Source organism: Urocitellus parryii, chromosome 4 (genome assembly GCF_045843805.1).
Source record: "Urocitellus parryii isolate mUroPar1 chromosome 4, mUroPar1.hap1, whole genome shotgun sequence".
Classification (NCBI taxonomy): Eukaryota; Metazoa; Chordata; class Mammalia; order Rodentia; family Sciuridae; genus Urocitellus; species Urocitellus parryii.
The window spans coordinates 59,355,640-59,376,286 of record NC_135534.1 but is presented as its reverse complement, the minus strand read 5'-3'; the positions used below and the strand labels follow the sequence as shown (position 1 = coordinate 59,376,286).

Here is a 20,647-nt window from a genome sequence, read left to right as displayed (position 1 = left end):
CTATTCTTGTGCTCTGAATGCTGGTCTTTTCTTTTTTGGGGGTCTCTAACTTCCTCCTTAACTATATTCTATTTTTGGGGGGGAGGGGGTGCTGAGGATTGAACCCAGAGCTTTATGCACTTGAGGCAAGCACTCTACCAACTGAACTATATCCCATATTCTTATCAATGTTTAAATCTGCTGAAACTCCCTTGTTAAACCATCCTACTTCGTTTTCTCTCCACTCACCATCTTATCTTTCTACTTTTAAACCTAAACCTCTCAAAAACAGTTGAATATATTCACTTTTCATCTTAAGGTCACTGGCCATTCCCATTCCTCAACTCAGTTCATTTTGAATTCTACAACTCTTACTCTATTGAAATAGTTCTTATTAAGGTCACCTTGGTGATGACCTGGATCAGTAGTTATTTCCTAGTCCTCAGGTTACTTCTCAGTGGTATTTTAGTGCCTCTTTCTTTCTTTCTTTCTTTCCTGGGGATTGAACTCAGGGTCTATCACTGGACTGCATCATCACCAGCCCTTTTTTATTTTTTATTTTGAGAGTCTCACTAATTTGTTCCAGCTGGCCTTGAACTTGCCACCTTATTGTTTTAGGCTCCTGAGTAGCTGGGATTTCAGGCATGTGTTACCCGGCCTGGCAGTTTAGTGCTGTGCTAGTTCATTATCATTCGTACTTCCATTGGTGCCTGTGTTTCCACTTTGATGATTTTACTACTACCACTTTAACCATAGCTTCTTAGCCTCCTTAGAAGGCTCACCATCGTTATAGCATTTAAACCTAAAATTTTCTGTAGATTCTGTTCTTTCTCAGTCTAATTTTTTTTAGGATAGTTTCATCCCCACTCTGAGCTTTAGTTACTGATGACCCTCAGATCTTCAGGCTACTTGACATCTCTACTTAAGTGTCTCAGAAACATCCCAAATTCAACATGTTTCCTTATAAACTTTCCTTCAATACCTGGTACTCATCCAGTTTCAGAAGCTAGAAACTTAAGCACATCCTTTCTTATCCCATCACTCAACTGCCAACTCCTCTTAGTTTACATTTGTAAAAATCCCTTGATTCTGCCTGTTTCTCTCCATCTTCACCATAATCTCCCACTGGGATTGTGGCTGTTGTTGCTTGTCCCTATGCCTGCTTTTGTGCTTCTTCAACCTATTCTGTGCTCATCAACCAGAGCACAAAATGATGCTTAAAACCATTCTTAAAATAAAAACTGGGATTCTAGTTATGAGGCAGAAGTCCTTGCATGATCCAGCCCCTGCTTGCCATCAGTTTATCAGTAACTATCAAATATTGGATTATCAATCCTACTTGTTGAATTGACTTGAATCACATTTTACTTTCTCCCTGTTTATTTTAGTCATGCTGGCCTTCAGTTCATCTAGCCTGTCCTGTATTACAGCATCTCAGAGGCTTTGTACTTATTGTTTCCTGGTTTGCAATATTTTTTCCCCTTGATCTACTTAAGTACTACTCATTCTTGAGAACTTGGTTCAAATCCTCTTTATTGAATGAACTCTTCCCAGACTTCAGCTTCCATAATTTTTATGCTTTGGGTGTGTAGCACTTTTAGCAGTTTATATACTTCATGTGGACGGAATCCATGTCTATATTAGTCACATTATATCTTCATCAGAGAGCCTGGCACATAATTTGTGCTCAATAAATTCATGTTGAATGAACATTTCTCAGTCTTCTAGCTCATTAACTATTAACATAATTAAGAAAAAAGACTTTATCAGAAGAGACAGAAGTGGACCTGCAAATTTAACTTAACAGATGTTTTTCATGAAAAAAAACTCTTTGAATGGTATCTTTTATTCTTGCACAGTCAAGCCAACACCTGCACAGCTCCATCTAAAGAGATTCACTTGTTCTAGTTTCTACTTGATTTCTATATCCTACAATTCTGCTTAATTGTTTCTTGAACACTTTTCTTTCTTTCTAACCCTATTATCATGCCTTAAACATTCATTAGCTCTTATTACAGATTATAGCAGTAGTCTCCTAATAACTTTTTGCCTTGAGTCTGGATACCTTTTGACTAGTTAGGATTTATCTCAGTTAAATGTAACAAAGACTCAAATAACAGCGACTGACAAAACTTTCTCTTTCAAATGAAAATGTTGTCTAAAGCTGAAATGATGACTTTGCAATCACCTGAGAATAAGGCTACTTAACAGCTTTCTGATGGTTGGGTGTGAGGTATGACCCTTATCCTTGGGACCCAAGATGGAACTTTATCACATAAGCATTCCAAGGAACAGAATGGGGTAGGGAATGGTGGTAAAGAGGCATGTCCCCCTCCTTTTAAAGATATATACTTGGAAGTAGTACATCATGAATTTGTCATGTAGTCATCTCTTGTTTATATGGGAGGCTGGGAAATGTAATCTCTATTCTTATCAGTCATTTGCCCAGCTACAAACTGGGGATTTTGTTTCTAATGAAGAAGATGATTGCTATCAGAAGATACCTACCAATTAATTTTCAACACTAGCAAAGAGTGATTATTTAAAATGTAAGTTATCATCATACTGATCTACTTAATGACTTTTGTGACATTCATACTTCTTAGCATCACAACTGAGGCTTTCTCTGATCTGTTCGTAGGTGATGTCTCTGTCCTCATCTTCAACCCTCTTTCCTCAGTTTTTGATTCTCTTATCCTTGGTTATAAAAGGATCACTTCATTTGGTGCTTATACATCATACTACTTCATTACTCTCTTTTTCTGGATGTGCCTCATATCCATATATTCAAATATTTCACGTATTGAAAGACTGCATTTACTAGGTTAAACCCTTCAGATAAGTGAATGACATAAATGAAGTGGTTGTTCTCTTGAAACTTAGCATATATATGTAAAGGTCAATATAGGAAAAGTAGTCATAACCATGATAAATGTTAAGAAGAAATGTATATTGTAATGGAAACATGATATTACAAACTTGTGTTGTTTGTGGGATGAGGGAGAGCTTTTCTCAGGAGGCAATTTTGAAGCTGAGATCCAAAGGATAAATTAATCATATAAAAGGGGAAAGGCTGTCCTTTTTTCATTTCTTTGTTCAGATGTCACCTTTTTGTTAAAGTTTGCTTTGATGTTTCTATTTAAAATTGCAATCCACACTCCCCTCAGACATTCCTGACCTCCTTAAACTGACTATATAGTTATTCATTTTGTTTGTTGTTTATTACCTGCCTTCCATACTAGAACATAAACTCTATAAGTCAGGAATATTTGTCATTATTTTTTACACTGATATCACCAAACACTTAATAGTGCCTGACCTAATTGATGCTTAGTAAATATATGTTGAGTGAGTAGAGGCATAGGCGGTATAATTTGGTTTTACATAGAAGTACCTCTAGTTTGTGACAGGAAGGAGGAAGGAATAATTAAGAGCAAATTTAAATAGGTTTTTGATTTGGTATTGAAAGATTGAGAGAGTTCCTTTTAAATAGCTTGTTTGATGGCTAGTTTTATGTGTAAACTTGGCTAGGCTATAGTTATTTGGCATTAATCTAGGTGTTGCTTTGTAATTATTTATAGATGTGGCTAACATCTACAGTTTCTACAATTAGTTGATTTAAATAAAGATTACCCTTGATGTGGTTTGGCCTTATCCATTTCCATTGAGGCCTTAAGAGCAAAACTCAAGTTTTCTAGAGAAGAAGTTTTGCCTAAAAACTGCAGAATTATCTTCTGAGTGTCCAGGATGCTGACCTTCCCAACCAAATTTGAGTTCACTAGCCCCCATAGTCATGTGAGCCAGTTCCTTAAATAAATCTCTGTATATATACAAATACCTTATTTCTCTGTAGAACCCTGACTGATACAGCATCATTTTTATTATAAGAGGTAAAGTTATCATCTGAGAATAAAGCAGAAGAAAATGGAAAATGAGAGAATGGAGATTCGAAATAGTCTGCACAGAATAGAAAAATGAATTGACAAAAGAAAAAAGAAACAATTAGAAATTTAGGTAGTCTTGGGTTCAGCAAAGGTTACTAAGAGTTCCCTTCTGTCCTTGTCTGTCTGGAAAGCATCTATTGTTTAAGGCCTTAAGTTTTATGGCTTATTGTGATTTAGTTCTTCCTTGCCCTTCCTAAGAAGGCTTATCTGTGCCCTCATTCATCCCCTAATTGAACCCTCCTATTTTGTCTTGTTTAGCATTTTGTCAAAATGAACAACAACCAAACATATCAATAATATCAATGTCTATCAACCAAGGCCTATTCTAAGCATTTTATATACATTAAAACATATAATTCTTACAGTGAAACTTTAAGATAGACACTACTATTATCTTCATTTCCAAGACATAAAACTGCATGAGAATTTTTGTTTTCTATAATAATTTTTAAAAATTATTAGCACATATTAAACAAATTATTGTGTTTCCTTGTGACATTTCACACATACATTTGCTTTAATTATAACCACCCTCCCTACTACCATCCTTCTCCTCCAACTTCAGTCCTCTTTCCCTTCCCTAAAAATACCTCTTTTACTTTCATGTGTTTTTGTTTGTAAGAGTCCGTGTATGAGAAAAACTGTGATACTTGTCTGAGATTGACTTATTTTGCTTAATATGATCATCTCTAGTTCCGTTTTGGTTTAGATCTAGAGATGTTCCCTGAAAAGCTCATGTTTTGAAATTATGATCCTTAATGCAGGAATGTTCAGAGGTGAAATGATTAGATTATGAGAGCTCTAACCTCATCTGTGAATTAATCCATTAATAATCTTAATGAACTACTCGGTGATTACTGTAGGCAGGTATAGCATAACTAGAGGAAATAGGTCACTGGGGATGTGTCCTGGGTTATATCTTGTCCTCTGGCTTCTCATTTGCTTTGCTTCCTGGCTGCCATGAGCTGAGAAACTTCTCCATCACACCTACTTCCATGCTGTTCTGCCTTATCTTGGGCCCAGAGCAATGGACTTGGCCAGCTGAATCTCTGAAACCATAAGACCAAAATAAACTTTTCCTCCTCTAAGTTGTTTTTTAAAGTAAATTTTTAGTTGTAGATGGACACAATACCTTTATTTATTCTTATGTGGTGCTGAGGATTGAACTCAGTGCCTCACATGTGCTAGGGAAGTGCTCTACCACTGAGCTATAGCCCTAGCCCTCTATGTTGTTTTTGTCGGGTATTTTGGTCAATGTGATGAAAAGCTTACTAATATAAGTTCCATCTTTTTCCCTGCATATGACATGATTTTGTTCCTCTTTATAACTGAATAATATTCCATTGTGTATATACACATTTTCATATCCATTCACCCACTGACAGTTATCTAGGCAGATTCTATAAGTTGGCTATTGTGAATAGTGCAGTGATAAACATGGGTGTACAGGCATCTCTTTTGTATGCTGAGTCCAATTCCTTCAGGTATATACCAACAAATAGTATAGCTGGATTTATGGTAGCTCTATTTTTAGTCTTTTAGGAACCTTCATATGATTTTCCATAGTAGATCTGCTAATTTACATTCTCACCAATAGAGTTGCTTTTCCTCCCACATTCCTGCCAGCATACCTGTGTTTATGTATTTGTTTTTTGTTTCTTAATGATAGTTATTCTAATTGGGGTGAAATAGAACTGCAATGTAGTTTTGATTTGCATTTTCCTGATGGCTAAATATGTGGGATATTTTTTCATATATTTATTGGTTATCTGTATGAAATTAGGATTTTAATTCAGGCAATCTGACCCCATAGTCTATCTTAATCACTAATGAAGATTGTTATGCATTTATGCATTTTTTCCATAAATATTTTTATTGCCTACTTATGGTGCCTAGCACTAGATATTGGGGAGAGAACAAGGAGCAATCAATCTCTGCCACTATAGAGCTTATGCTTCTAGTCAGAGCAAATAGATAGCAGGCAAATTTAAGTGTTTATATGTGATGATAATAGGTGCTCTGGGGAAAAACAATTCGGGATAAGGAGATAAGGATATAGAGAAAAGTGTTTCCACTGGGTTGTAAGTGAAGAACTCATTAATATGGTAGTATTTAAGCAGAGACTTGAGGAAGTAAGCCCTAAGAACATGTAGAAGGAAGAGTATTCATGCTTTTACTGTTCTACTAGTGGCATAAAAGCCAATGGTTATTTCCCAGTATCCACTTCCCCCTTCTTTCTTTACTAATAGAAGCACCAAATTTTACTTGGGCATATACCACTGAAAACAAAGATTAGATTTGGTAGCTTTACTTGCAGCTAAGAATGGCCATGTGATTGAGTGATGGGGGTAATTGCCTGGCTAAACCCTTTTAGAAAAGAATATGCCTTTTTTCTCTTTCCCTTCATCTCACTGGTTGGGATGGGCCCCAGCAGACATAGTGGTATATTCTCTTGTACCTTGAAGACAAGGACTATTTTCTTGGAGAAAGCAGAACAAATAAAAGACTACCATGTTAGTCCTGGAGTACTTACCCTTGAACAGTTACATGATAGAAAAAAAGTAAGCATCATATTTAAGATGATGTATTTTGGATCTTTTTAATATAACATATGTATAGAATTTTAAGATGGTCCCTCAAATTTCTTGCCTCCAGTGTACACACCCTGCATGTTCCCTGGAACTGTGAATATGACAGATTTTACTCCTGTGATTAGGTTACATTTTATGGTATAGTTGACTATAAGAAGGGAGATTTTCTGAGTGTGCTCACCTAAGCATAGCAGCCCTTTAATAGCAGGTAGTGTTCCTTGACTGTAGAAAAGGATATCAGAAAAATGTGAAACATCAAAAGGTTTTGAGGCTCCGTTGCTGTCTTGAAGATGGAGGGATTGTGTAGTAAGGAAGGAAGGTGGCCTCTGGACCTGAGAGCTTCCCCTGGCTAATAGCCAATAAAGACTTTATTCTTAGAACTGTAAGAAAATGAGTCCAAATTAAGAAGAATGAGCTTGGAAGTGGATTCTTTCCTCAGATCATCCATGTGAAAACTCAGCCCAGTCAGTATCTTGATTTCAGATTTATGCTAGAGATCTGTGAGATACTACATGGGTCTTGTTTTTATGTTTTGTCTTGCATGTGGTACTGGAGATTGAGCCTAGGAACACTCTACCACTGAGCTACATCCCTAGTCCTTTTTATTATTTTTTAAAACTTTGAGACAGGGTCTCCCTAAATTCCTGAGGCTGGCTTTGAATTTGAATTCTTGAGCCCAGTCTCTAAATTGCTGAGATTACAGGCCTGCACCACCACACCCAGCGATATTTTATTAAGCTGCTTGTTTTGTGGTAATTTGATACATAGCCACAGAAAACTTGTATATTGGTGAGGGTTCTCCAGAGAAAAAGAACCACAGCCTGAGAAGTCCTACAATGTATTGTCCACCAGCCTGAGAACCAGGAAATTTTTTTTAAATCATTCAGTTGAATTTTTAAAATCAGCCACTGCTGTATTCCCAGCCCCCAACTAAATTTGGAGCACTTTAAGATGAAAGGTTTTGCTTAGTAGTGTTTCTCTTTGGGAGGTGGGATGGAGCAGATATTATGTAGTTGAAGGGATGAAGGGAGGAAGTCCCAAGGCATACCTTACTGGGACCTGACACTAATTTAGATGTTCAATAAAACGGCCACATGGATTACACCTGCGCTCCACACACTCAGGAATTTTAGTCCCCCAATCAATCGAGTCATTCTATTTCAAAGCGAAGCAGGTCCTCAGGCAAGTAGCCACGGGCAGGTTTGGCCCAGGTGCCGCCCTGGTTCAGCCCCTGGGCTCAGTCCGCCTTCTCCCAGGTTCTTCTTTCTGGCTCTGGCCTCTCGCGGTCCTCTAACGGTTCTAACAGCTGCGAGCGGAAGGAGCTGCGGGTGGGACCCTGGCTGTGGGATCCGTTTATCTTGGTTCTCCAAGAACAGAGCTGTTGCCTCTGTACCCGGTAGGACCCCCCTCCCACACATTCCCAGGAGTCCGACTTCCTCCGCCTTGGTCTTTTAGCCCACTTCTTGCTCCTTCTTCCTATGGGTTTCCCTACCGCATCCTGACGCAGCAGTTCACTGCTCCTTGGCTTTCTGTCCTCAGCATATTCTCAGCCTGTGGGCAAAGATATCTGGTGAATTAGGGCTTTGATGCCTCAAAGTGACGACTATTTCCTCCTTTCAGGAGATTACCAGCCTTCACTCTGCAAGAAGGTTCCTTGCTGTGATTGAAGTTCTCTGAAAGCTCTATCATCAGTTTGCCTCTTCAAGGGATTGCACGTGTGTGCGCCAGTCTATGTGGGAGTGGCTGTGGTTAGGGTGATCCCATGCCAGGGACCCAAGTCTAAGATCATCCATTTATGCAGCAGGTGCTCCCCAATGAAACCTCATCAGCAGATTTGGCACTCTTCCTTTCCTTCACCTCCTATACCAGGTGAGGGGACAAGGCACTTGGAGGTGGGGAGAAACTTGTACAGGGAGGGCTCCCACCTCTGACCTGGGTTTTCTTCTTAGCAATCTTTGGGGAAGCTGTATGGAGGAACTGAGGCTTAGGAATGACCTTCTACAGCTCCATCTTAGGGTCCTAGGTCCCTTCCTCCCTTTGCCCCCAGCTCCATTGATTATGCCAAGAGTCTCAGGTCCCTTTTCCTGCCCCTCTCCTGGCTGGGCTATTCAGGTAAGGGTCAGCAGCAGAGAGCCTGGAACTGGCAGTTGCCACCTGAGCTGTGGGCACGATCACTTCGACAGCAGTTGAATGCACAACTCCTCTTGGTCCTGGAAGAGAAGAAGGTAGGTGTCTCTCCTGATGAGGTAATATCAGATGCCCAAGAGTCTTGGCACTCTGTATGTGGCCTTACCAGCCAGTCTTCTGACTGGGCTGGTCAGAAGAAACAGAGGCAATTCTCGAAGGCAGTGAGGGATTCAGAGCAGCCTATGGTGCTGAAGCTCCTGCTAGCTGAGCTCCAAAGTCTCTTCTCAGCTGTGTTGCAGGACTGTAGCCCTGCAGCTTGGTGCTACCTGCATGGGGTACTGGAACTGCTGCCTCCATATCGTGAGTTGCTAGTTGGTCACCTTGATTTGTTACCCTTCCTGGAGCAGCTCTACTGCTGGGCACCCTGGGTGAAAGCCCAACTCCACCTGGACCTGTTAGATGCCATAACAAAGGCTTTTCCCCCAGACAGTTCTCTGTTAGATAGTGCCTCCCATGTTGACTGCCGTCCCCAGAAGAAGATCCATCAAAGGCTCCCATGCTCAGCCTGTCCTTTTGTGCTTGCCCAATGGGGTGGGCAGCAAGTAAAGGAGCAATTGGCCACATGGCTGCGACCAGTGACACTGCCTGAGTTACAGCGCTGTCTAGGTATTGTTGGTACTGAGGTGGCCCTAGAAGAGGCCAACTGGCTGGATGGTCTCAGTCTTCTGCCTTTGGCACTGGCAACAGACATTCCTGTACAGTATGAAACCTGTGATGCTGACATCTCAGAGGAAGAGCCTGATGGAAGAAGAGAGACTGAGTAAGTTAATCACCAAGTGGGGCTTTGGGCAGAGGAGGAGAAGAACTTAATTTATGGGTACCACTAAGTCCAGTCAATGTTACACTTTTTTTTTCTTGGTACTGAGGATTGAAGATTGAACCCTGGGGGGAGGGGGGGCTTAACCACTGAGCCGTATCCTCAGCACTTAAACATTTTTTTTTTTTAAATTTTTGAGACCAGGTCTCAGTAAGTTGCTCAGGGTCTTGCTAAATTGCTGAGGCTGGCCTTCAACTTGCAGTGCTCCCTCCTCAGCCTTTCATATCACTGGAATTACAGATATTTGCCCCCACACCCAGCTGGTCTACTTAATATCTATAGTCAGCATGTTATCAATTTTAGGGATTAGCCTGACCCCATGCTAGTGTGAGGGTTCTTCTTTTTCCTTTTTGATAGCAAAATAAACTCAGTGTCTCAATGTTAATCCTCACAGGGAAATGTAGAAATTAAAATCAGAAGTCTGCCATTTGGAAGCCAAAGCTTAAGAAAACAGTTTGACCTTCCAGTTTCCAGACTTTATTTCTCAGATGGTGCCAGAAACATCCTTAGTTCTTGTTCTCATTCATTAATAATCACTGAGCCTTGCTTCTGGGCATACCTTGTGTTGGGTTCTAGACCATAGGTTTAGGGTCCTTAGGATACTCCTAGGGAGTGCTTGTGGGAGTGGCCTTCCCCACAGATCTGTGTGAGCTAAATGCACTACAAGGCGGAGGGTGGAAGGAGGCCACTGGAGGGGATTTCATGCCAACTCTTCCAGAGTCTTCCTCCTGCCCTTCCAATCTGGATTTTCTAGCCCCTAGAATGATTTTTCCCACCAAAATCTGACTATGAGAGCTCTCTTTAGGATTTCAGAATATCTACAAAGACCTCTTCTGAGAGTTCTTTACCTTTAGTCTTGGAATTTCTCTTGGTCCTCTGGCTTAATTTTCTAGGTATTTTGTAGCTTGTCTATGACACCTTCGCTATCTAGGAAAAGGCTAGTTTTTACCTGTTTTTTTTTTCTTCAAATGAGTTAATTTCTTTTTTAAAATAATTTATTTATTCTAATTAGGTATATATGACAGAAGAACGCAAATTTTGAATCATTGTACACAATTGCAGCACAACTTTTCATTTCTCTGGTTTCACACAATGTAGCATTGCATCATATGTTCAGTCACACATGTACTTAGGGTAATGATGTCCATCTCATCTCACCTTCTTTCCTGCTCCCATGCCTCTTCCCCCGCTTTGGCTTGTCAATTTTTTTCCATTCCCCCACCCATTATGGATTAGCATCCACTTATCAGAGAGAACATTCAGGTTTGTTTGTTTTTAATTTTATTTATTTTAATTAGGTATATATGACAGAAGAATGCATTTTAATTCATTGTACACAATTGCAGCACAACTTTTCATTTCTCTGATTGCACATGATGTAGCATTGCACCACATGTGCAGTCATACATGTACCTAGGGCAATAATATCCATCACATTCCACCATCTTTCCTGCCACCATACCCCCTTCCTTCCCCTCCCTCCCCTTTGCCCAATCAAAGTTTCTCTATTTTTCCTATGCCTCCCCCCATTATGGATCAGCATCCACTTATCAGAGAGAACATTCAGCCTTTGTTTTTTTTGGGATTGGCTTACTTCACTTAGATGATGTTCTCCAACTCCATCCATTTATCTGCAAATGCCATAATTTTATTCTCTTTTAATGCTGAGCAATATTCCACTGTGTATATGTACCAAAGTTCATTATGTACAAAAGTTCATTATTATGTTCATATGTACCAATCATCTATTGAAGAGCATCTAGGTTGGTTCCACAGTTTAGCTACTGTGAATTGAGCTGCTATAGACATTGATGTGGCTCTGTTACTAAAATATGCTGTTTTAAGTCCTTTGGGTACAGACGGAGGAATGGGACAGCTGAGTCAAATGGTGGTTACATTCCAAGTTTTCTAAGGAATCTCCATACAACTTTCCAGATTAGTTGCACCTATTTTCAGTCTTACCAGCAATGTATGAGTGTGCCTTTCCCCCCCACATCCTCACTAACACTTATTGTTGTCTGTATTCTTGATAACTGCCATTCTTGATAACTGGCATGAGATGAAACCTTAGAGTAGTTTTGATTTGCAGTTCTCTAATTACTAGAGATGCTGAACATTTTTTCATATATTTGTTGATTGATTGTCTATCTTCTTCTGAGAAGTGTCTGTTCAGCTCCTTAACCCATTTATTGAGTGGGATGTTTGCTTTTTGGTGTTAAGTTTTTTGAGTTCTTTATATATCATAGAGATTAGTGTGCATCTATCTGATGTGCATGTGGCAAAAATTTGCTCCCAAAATGCAGGCTCTTTCTTCACCTCATTGATTGTTTCTTTTGCTGAGAAGAAGCTTTTTAGTTTGAATCTATCCTATTTATTGATTCTTGATTTTATTTTTTGCACTTTAGGAGTCTTGTTAAGGAAGTTGAGGCCTAATCTGACATGAAGGAGATTTGGGCCTACTTTTTCCTCTTTTAGGTGCAGGTCTCTGGTCTAATTCCTAGGTCCTTGATCCACTTTGAGTTGAGTTTTGTGCATGGTGAGAGATAGGGGCTTAGGATCATTTTGCTGCATATGGCTTTCCATATTTCCAAACAACAATTGTTGAAGAGGCTATCTTTTCTCCAATGTATGTTTTTGATGCCTTTGTCTAGTATGAGATAACTGTATTTATGTGGGTTTTTCTCTGTGTCTTCTAACCTGTACCATTGGTCTACATGCCTCTTTTGGTGCCAATACTATGCCATTTTTGTTACTATAGCCTTGTAGTATAGTTTAAGGTCTGGTATTGTAATACCTCCTGCTTCACTCTTCTTGTTAAGGATTGTTTTAGCTATTCTGGGTCTCTTATTTTTCCAAATGATTTTCATGATTGCTTTTTCTATTTATATAAAGAATGACATTGGGATTTTAATTGGAATCACATTGAATCTGTATAGTGCTTTGGGTAGTGTGGCCATTTTGGCAATATTAATTTTGCCTATCCAAGAGCTTGGGAGATCTTACCATCTTCTAAGATGTTATCCAATTTCTTTCTTTAGTGTTCTGTAGTTTTCATTATAGAGGTCTTTCACCTCTTTTGTTAAATTGATTCCCAAGTATTTTATTTATTTATTTATTTGTGGCTAATGTGAATGGAGTAGTTTTCCTAGTTTCTCTTTCAGAGGATTCACCACCAATGTATAAAAATGCATTTGATTTATTGGTATTGATTTTATATCCTGTTAATTTGCTGAATTCATTTATTAATTCTAGAAGTTTTCTGATGGAGTTTTTTGGATCCTCTAAGTACAGAATCATGTCATCAGCAAATAATGTTAGTCGAGTTATTCTTTTCCTATTTTTATCCCTTTAATTACTTTCATCTGTCTAATTACTCTAGCTGGAGTTTTACAGACTATGTGAATAGAAGTGTTGAAAGAGGGCATCCCTGTCTTGTTCCAGTTTTTAGAGGGAATGCTTCCAGTTTTTCTCCATTTAGAATAATGTTGGCCTTGGATTTAACAAGATAGCTTTTACAATGTTGAGGTATGTTCCTACTATACCTAGTTTTTCTAGTGTTTTGAACATGAAAGAGTGCTGTACTTTGTCAAATGCTTTCTCTGCATCAATTGATATAATCATATGATTCTTACTTCTAAGTTTATTGATGTGATGAATTGCATTTATTGATTTGCATATGTTGAACCATCCTTGCATCCTTGGAATGAACCCCACTCAATCATGGTGCACTGTTTTTTAAAATATGTTTTTGTCAGAAATAACATATGTATAAAATGTTTTTTTAAATACGTTTTGCCAGAATTTTATTGAGAATTTTTGCGTCTATATTCATCAGGGATATTGGTCTGAAATTTTCTTTCCTTGATGTGTCTCTGTCTTGTTTTAGTATCAGGATGATACTAGCTTTGTAGAATGAATTTGGAAGGGTTCTCTTCTATTTCATGGAATAATTTGAGAAGTATTGGTATTAATTCTTCTTTATAGGTCTTATAGAACTCAGCTATGAATTCGTCTGGTAAATGAGTTAATTTTAAGTGATACAGAATTCAGAGTAGAACAAAGACCAAAGAGCAGACTCTGGCAGGGTTCTAGGCTGGGTTTACTTTAAATTTAGAGTTGCTGAGGAATGGCTAAATGAAGACTATGACTTTTGGTTTTTTACATAAGTTTATTTTAAAATTTAACAACAGATTCCCAGACAACACTCAGCTAGCAATAAGTGACAAAAGATGTTATGGCAAGGGAGTCATAGTCATTAGAAAGGAATGGAATTTAGTATCACCATCATCTCAGGCATAAGGAACAGCTTACTTTTTGCCAGATTTCATAATTCAACCTGTGGCTAGGGGACTCTTCCCTGCAGCCTTCAACTTTAGCTCCTCAAATTTCTTTTGCTTCTCATTTATGTTTCTGCTTGAAAGCTTTTTACATCCATCTCTTTGGCCTGCTTCTTGCCTGTTTCAGAGATTTCTTTTTGCCACCTTCGTGGCCAGACCTGGAACCTATTGCCTTTTCCATATTCTCCTTCCCTAGTTTAATCTTTAATCAAGCTTGGATTCTTCAATTTTTGTCTTTTAAGTTTATGGCTAGGTCAAGTTTTTCCTGAAGTCTCAGAGCCCTAATGGTGGACAGATAGGCTGGCTCCTGGAACCCTGATGCAGGATAGCCAGTGACAATAATTTATGCCTTCAATAGCCCCAGTAGGCTCTTTAGCTTTTACAAAGAGCTTTCCTGTGCCATAAATATGAATTTTCTTTCCTTGGGGACCTTAACTGAAATGGCAGTAGTCTAAGATGTTGAGACGTGATCAGGTTCTTCTCCCTCTCTTGGAACCTGGTGGTAAACCTCTGTCTAGCTAATACATCTTAATTTACATTAAGTTTTGCAGGGCTGGCTTCCCATTCATTCATTCACTTTATAGTATTATTGGAGATATATATATATATATATATATATATATATATATATATATATCAGAAACTACTAGGTTGCTGGGCACATAAGAAGTAAACAAGACTTTCCCTTGGAGTCTTACAGTTTATTTAGGGAGATAGATATAGATATCTTTTTAAAATTTTTATATTTGATACTGGGGATTGAGCCCAGGAGCTGGGTGCCACTGAGCTACATCCCCAGACCTTTTAATTTTAAGACAAGGTTTCACTAAGTTGCTGAGGGTTTTGCTATATTGCTGAGATTGGCCTCGAACTTTAGATCCTTCAGCTGTAGCCTTGAGTCCCTGGGATTACAGGTGTGTGCCACTATGCCCAGTGTTATACATATAGACACTTTAATACAAATAAACTATAACTAAAAATTATAAATATAAAACAAAAAACCCACTGCTTTCATGTGGCTTCTCTGGGATGTGTGTTTGTATACACAGTTTGGGGAAAGCACCTCAGAGGAATTTGGTTAACAAAATAGATTAGGTTAGCAAAATATCTTGCAGGTTAGGAAGTGAAACAAAATTTCAAGGAGGCAGCAGTCAGTAGTAATAAATGCTATGGAGGCAAGAGTAAGAATCTGAAAAATATTGGGTTAATAGTAGGAATATGTTAGTGAGAAAAGTCTCAATGGAGTTTCGTGGGGAGGAAGGCAGATTGTAGTACATTTGGGAATGAATGAAAGATGAAGAAGTGGAAATCTTGATTTAGTATTTTTTCATGAAAAAATTCTTGAAGAATGAGATAGTAGAACAGCAACTTGAAAGAATTTTGGTGTCTACATAGATTCCTTTTGAAAAAGTAGAGAGTTTATAACCTTTAAGTGCTTCTTTAATAAGAAGAGGAACTTTAAAATATATCATAGAGGGGGTATAAGGGATCCAGAGCATTGATCAAGAAATTAACCTTGTAGAGAAGAAAGAGAAACTTTTTTTTATACTTGTAGATAGACAGAGTTGCCTTTATTTTATTTTTATGTGGTGCTAAGGATGGAACCCAGTGCCACACATATGCTAAGCAAGCACTTTGCCACTGAGCTACAGGCCCAGCCTAGAAAGAGAAACTTTTGTAGAGAAGAAAGAGTAACTCACTCTTTCAAACTGGGGGACAGATAAGTGTGTGGAAAGGCAACTGGCATTCAAGGTATTAGTTCATGGCTCAGAACCTGTTTCTCCAAATGGGGAAGGAAGTAAAGAATGGTGTGGGACTGGGGGTTGGCAGGGCTGGATATGGGGTTAGGTATAAGATTGAGCAACCCAAAAGAGGTGGCTGCTTATTGCTTGTACTAAGACAGCAAAGTAGAATGAGCCCACAGTCAAAACTGAATACTAGAGATTCATAGAGGAGTCAATATTTATGGTTCTTTGATCCTATCAATCTACTATATCATGTAAGACTTCAGCTGCTGAGGAAATAAAACTTGTGGAAGAGAATGAAACTTTAGTAGCAGTTATTCCATTTAAAATGTCCTGTTCTAACACAAAAGTCATAAACCCTATTTATTAATATAAACTTTAGATAGAATTGTACTTTTAACCATGGGATGACTTATCTCAGCAATTTTGTTGACCAGTATGGTAGGAGGGTAAGAAGATGAGAGTATCGGTGATGGCTTGAGGGGGTTGAAGAATACACCATAGATATTGGCTGGAAAGGAAAAGGTCTGAAGCTAGAGTTTGAGTGATGATGGGAGGAGCAAGAGTGAGCAAAAGTATGGAGACCAGGCAGGGTTGGAAAGCAGGTACAATGGGAGCAGAGGGAGGAGATAAGATCCAGAAGGTTAGCAAGGTTGACTGAAAGGAAGATATCCAGGACTGTAGGCTTATAGGGTGATGAGTTGGGAGAATAGTCTTCCCATTATTTGTACATAGTATTATGTAATACTGAGTTGACAGAAATCACACTTAAAGCAAAATGATTATTCATTTATCAGAAAGGAAGGGGTTGTCATGCACAAGTCTATGTGAATATAGCTCCATGACTGAGGTATAGAACAAACTGTATTTTCTCAGTATTTGACATCTGTATAGGTGATAGACAGGCTCTAATAGTGTCATATCACATCCCCTCTAGCTCCTCCTTTCACTGACCAAAGGTGGCAAGGCCCACCTCTAGGTATCTGACCTCTTTGCTCTGCATTTTTCCTCCTTTTTTTTTTTTTTTTAAACTCAGGTCTCAACTTGACTATGAAGTTCCTGTGGAGAAGGCCTTACCAAAGAGAAGTACTGCCTTCTTATCTGAGACTTCCTTCTTGGGTAGCCAGGTGATGACCATTCTGAATTCAGAGAAATACTTGAAGAGCATCCACTTCTTCTATCTCAATGTGGCTCCCAGTCGGCACTTTATGTAAGTCCCATATCCAGACCTTTTCTGCATTCCCAACTCCCTGATTTTCTCCCATGCTATCTAGTTCCCCTTTTTTCTCCCCATGTACATTCCTCTCCCTGTTCTTTATCCACATACTCTTCCTCTGTCTCCCAGTTTCCCTTTCTTCTGTTCAGCCTTCTCCTCTCCATTCTCTACCTCCTCTTTGCCCTTTTTCTTTTTCTTTTTTTTTTTTTACTGTTATGTGCACTTTAATTTAATTTCAAGAGACAAATCATGCCCAGATCTTTGCCCTCTTTTGCTCCTGTAGCATTTTGTCTTAGTTATCCTTTTCTTACTTTTTTCCTCTTTTTTATTCTATTCTACACTGGAGAAACATTTGGTCATAGCCTCAGAAGCAAATTTAATGATGATATCTTTCAACTCCAGTGCAAGAATCAGATGTTTAAATCTTAACAGTGTCTGGGAAGCTGTGTTTTTTCTAGGGGCATCCTACTCCTTAGACTGAATAAAAGTCTACTTTCTTAAAACTTTTATCTTTGGTGCTAGTTTTATCTCTGGGATGAAACAACTCTCCCCTTCCACATGACCTGAGGCAATCATTCTTTAATTTTCTCTCATTAAATCTTAATCTTAGTTATTTAAAAATATTTTTAAAATTTTTAAGTTTTTATCTTTTTATTTTGCAATGCTAGAGAGCAAACCTAGACCTTTGCATATAGTAGGCAAGCACTCTACCATGGAGCTATATTCCCAACTGAATATTTTTTTATTTTTATTTTTTAAAAAATATTTATTTTTTAGTTTTAGGTGAACACAATGTCTTTATTTTTTATTTTTATGTGGTGTTGAGGATCGAACTCAGCGTCCCACACATGCCAGGCAAGTGCACTACTGCTTGAGCCACATCCCCAGTCCCAATATTTTTTATTTTTTATTGCAATATAATAACTAGCTATTTATGGGGTAGAATGTGGTATTTCAATTTATGTATACACTGTGTGTAATGATCAGAGTAATTGGCATTTTTATCATTTATCAAATAATATTACTTATCATTTCTTTTCTTCTTTCTGTAACCCAGTGGTGTTCAACCACTGAGCCTTATCCCCAGCCCATTTTTAATTTATTTTGAGACAGGGACTCAGTAAGTTGTTTAGGGCCTTTCTAAATTGCTGAGGCTAGCTCTGAACTTGTGATCCTCCTGCCTTAGCCTCCCTCACCACAAGGATTATAGGCATGAGCTACCATGCCTGACATCATTTATCATTTTTTTTTGTGTTGAGAACATTCAAAATCCTCTCTTCTAGCTGTTTAGAAATAGTCAATTAATAGTTGTCACCCGTAGTTTTCCTACTGTGTTATAGAACTTTAGAAGTTATTCCTCCTATCTAGATGTATCCCTGTACCCATTAATCATCCTCTCTCTATCCTTTCCTCCCCCACACCCTCTCAGGCTCTGGTAACCACTGTTACGATGGACATTTTTTTCACATTTTAACATCTCTGAAATTGAAGTGCATCTTACAAATTGATAGGGTATCACATTGGAAGCATTTATTTTATCTTAGTGTCTCATAAAATAATGCTACAGATTACAACTGGTGGTGTCTTAAATTAGATATAAGATATCTGAGTTGGGATACACAAATGTCTTGCAACAAGCTACATGGTGTTTTTCTTCCTTTTCATCTCTCTTTGGCTTCAATTCCTTGATAATATTGTTCCATCTTTTTAGTTTAAAAACAATGTCATTCTCTTTTCCCCTCTTCCTGTCTTCTGCCTTCCTTCCTGCCTCCTTTCCCATCTTCCCCATCCTTCTCTTGTCTCTTCTTAAAATCTATACAAGTCCCTTTGGTTCCTACTAATCAGAGCTATTTTTTAAAGGCCCTACAATCTGATAGTGGTGCCACCAAACAAAGTGAATCCTGAGCACTACATCTTTTCTCCCTTTGGGATTCTGCATGTACATCCTGTGGAGGGCAGTGAAACGATGACATTGGGTACCTGGCACCACCACTCTGTTCTGTGGCAAAAACTTCAGTTCATTCCATTTTTTAAGAATTTCCTCTTGCGCAAAGCTTTAACCTGGTAGGTGGTGATGGGGCTGGGATTTGGAGGGGAAATGAATGAGAGCAATAGTAAATTATTACTGACCTGTAATTTGTAGTTGGAAGAAGAATGTGAAGTTGCAGGGGCTGTGTCGGCTCCGGACTCTCCTGGGGAATCAACTGCTTTTGGCTGTACCCCACTTTGGAGCTGGGCTGCTCCATATTAACAGGTAAAGTCTTAAAAACCCAACTTCAATGGATTTTTTAAAATTATTATTATTTGTTTGTGGTGCTGAGGATTGAACCCAGGATCTTACCCATGTGAGGCAAGCATTCTACCAACTGAGCTATATCCCCAGCCCCTTAAAAAAATATTTTGGCAAAAAATAACAACACGTTCATTGTTGAAAAAATGAAAACAAAAAAGCATGAAGGAAAAAATAAAGTTCTAATCCTACCACCCTTAAATAATCACTATGATGATTTTATTACATATCCTCCTAGTCTTTTTTCTATCACATATATAAAATGTGATCAAATGTGATCATATGTTACATAGTGTATATGTAACATGATCTGAACATATCTCCATGTAATTACATGTTCTATATTATCTTGTCCCAGATATTACACAACTATTAAATATCAAGTCTAGCAGTCTAATTCAGATGTTTGAATCCAAATTTTTTGTTCTTTCAGTGCTATTATTTCTATTCCTTTCATTTCGGGAAAATATTGGTTATCCTTATTTTTGGTACTTCTTTGCCTTCCCTTCATGATGCTTCAGCTTTTCACAAGCATATTCTGTAATAGGAGTTGGAGAATCAAAAAGCTATGGAGCCTAAGCAGGAGGTATTGAAGGAATGCCAAATGTAAAGAGGTTAGGTGAAGAAACTGGGAGTCTTGGGGGAACTGGAATCTGGAGATTGCATCTGAAGAGGACAATCACTACTCAGTTTCAACTAATTGTCATTTGGGAATATAGGTTCAGCATGATCAGCTATCTTATTTTTCAGGACTTCCTGAAGTCTACATTTTGTATTGAAATTTCTTAATTTTAACTCTCTGGCTCAAATTTTAATTAAAACACCATACTGGAGCACATTGAAAAACTTTCAGTATGAATCTGATCCATTGGTTATGAGTTTGCAACCTCTGTTCTAGGCAGTTTTCATCCTCTAGTCTTACCCAGTCCTCCTGATGTAATTGAAAGCATAAGGACTTTGGAGGGTAGAATTTAGATCCTCAATACTAGCAAGGGACTTTACTCTTTAAGCCTCAGTTTCCTGATCTGCAAACTGGGATAAAGATTTATGTTTGCACAGCTATAATGAGAATTAAATGAAATTGTGGTTATAAAGTACCAAGTTCCATGCCTTTTAGTAGGCACTGAATAAATGACACCTGTTATGATTATCCTGTCTACTTATTGAGGGCCTTTCATATTTTTCAAGGATGTTTAGAGATATGGAGTTCTCTGAGGAGAAGTGGGAAAAAGAAATGGGCTTCCTCAGAGGTGGTCAGCCTATAGAGAGGACTTGCAGTGTCATTACTTTTGATCCTAAAACTGATTTGTTGATGTAGACTTTTGGAGCCTTCAGCTTCCCTATTCCAAGGAAGAAGCCCCTTTGTCTCTTTCTGAGTTAAACCTTAGAACTTATCTGACCCTCTCTCCTGGTAGAGATGTCACTAGGTATAAACATTTTTACATACCCTGAGCCTCTTCCAAGTAATTTCCTAGCCAGAAACTCTCTAGGCTTGAACTCTTCCAGAGAACTCTGAAGAGGAAGCTGTCTCTGTTGCTTAT

At 38.4% G+C, this 20,647-nt stretch overlaps 1 protein-coding gene across 1 annotated transcript in view; it reads left to right on the top strand.

The window, feature by feature from the left end:
• The first annotated feature begins 8,328 nt into the window (after nucleotides 1-8,328).
• Nucleotides 8,329-20,647, top strand: part of Dnhd1 (dynein heavy chain domain 1) — a 91,351-nt gene continuing 79,032 nt past the window's right edge. Inside the window, exons 1-5 of the mRNA XM_077797281.1 lie at nucleotides 8,329-8,383; nucleotides 8,627-9,461; nucleotides 16,637-16,810; nucleotides 18,677-18,880; nucleotides 18,960-19,070. Of these exons, the coding sequence (XP_077653407.1) occupies nucleotides 8,329-8,383; nucleotides 8,627-9,461; nucleotides 16,637-16,810; nucleotides 18,677-18,880; nucleotides 18,960-19,070 (1,379 nt within the window). The remainder of the gene's footprint in view (nucleotides 8,384-8,626; nucleotides 9,462-16,636; nucleotides 16,811-18,676; nucleotides 18,881-18,959; nucleotides 19,071-20,647) is intronic.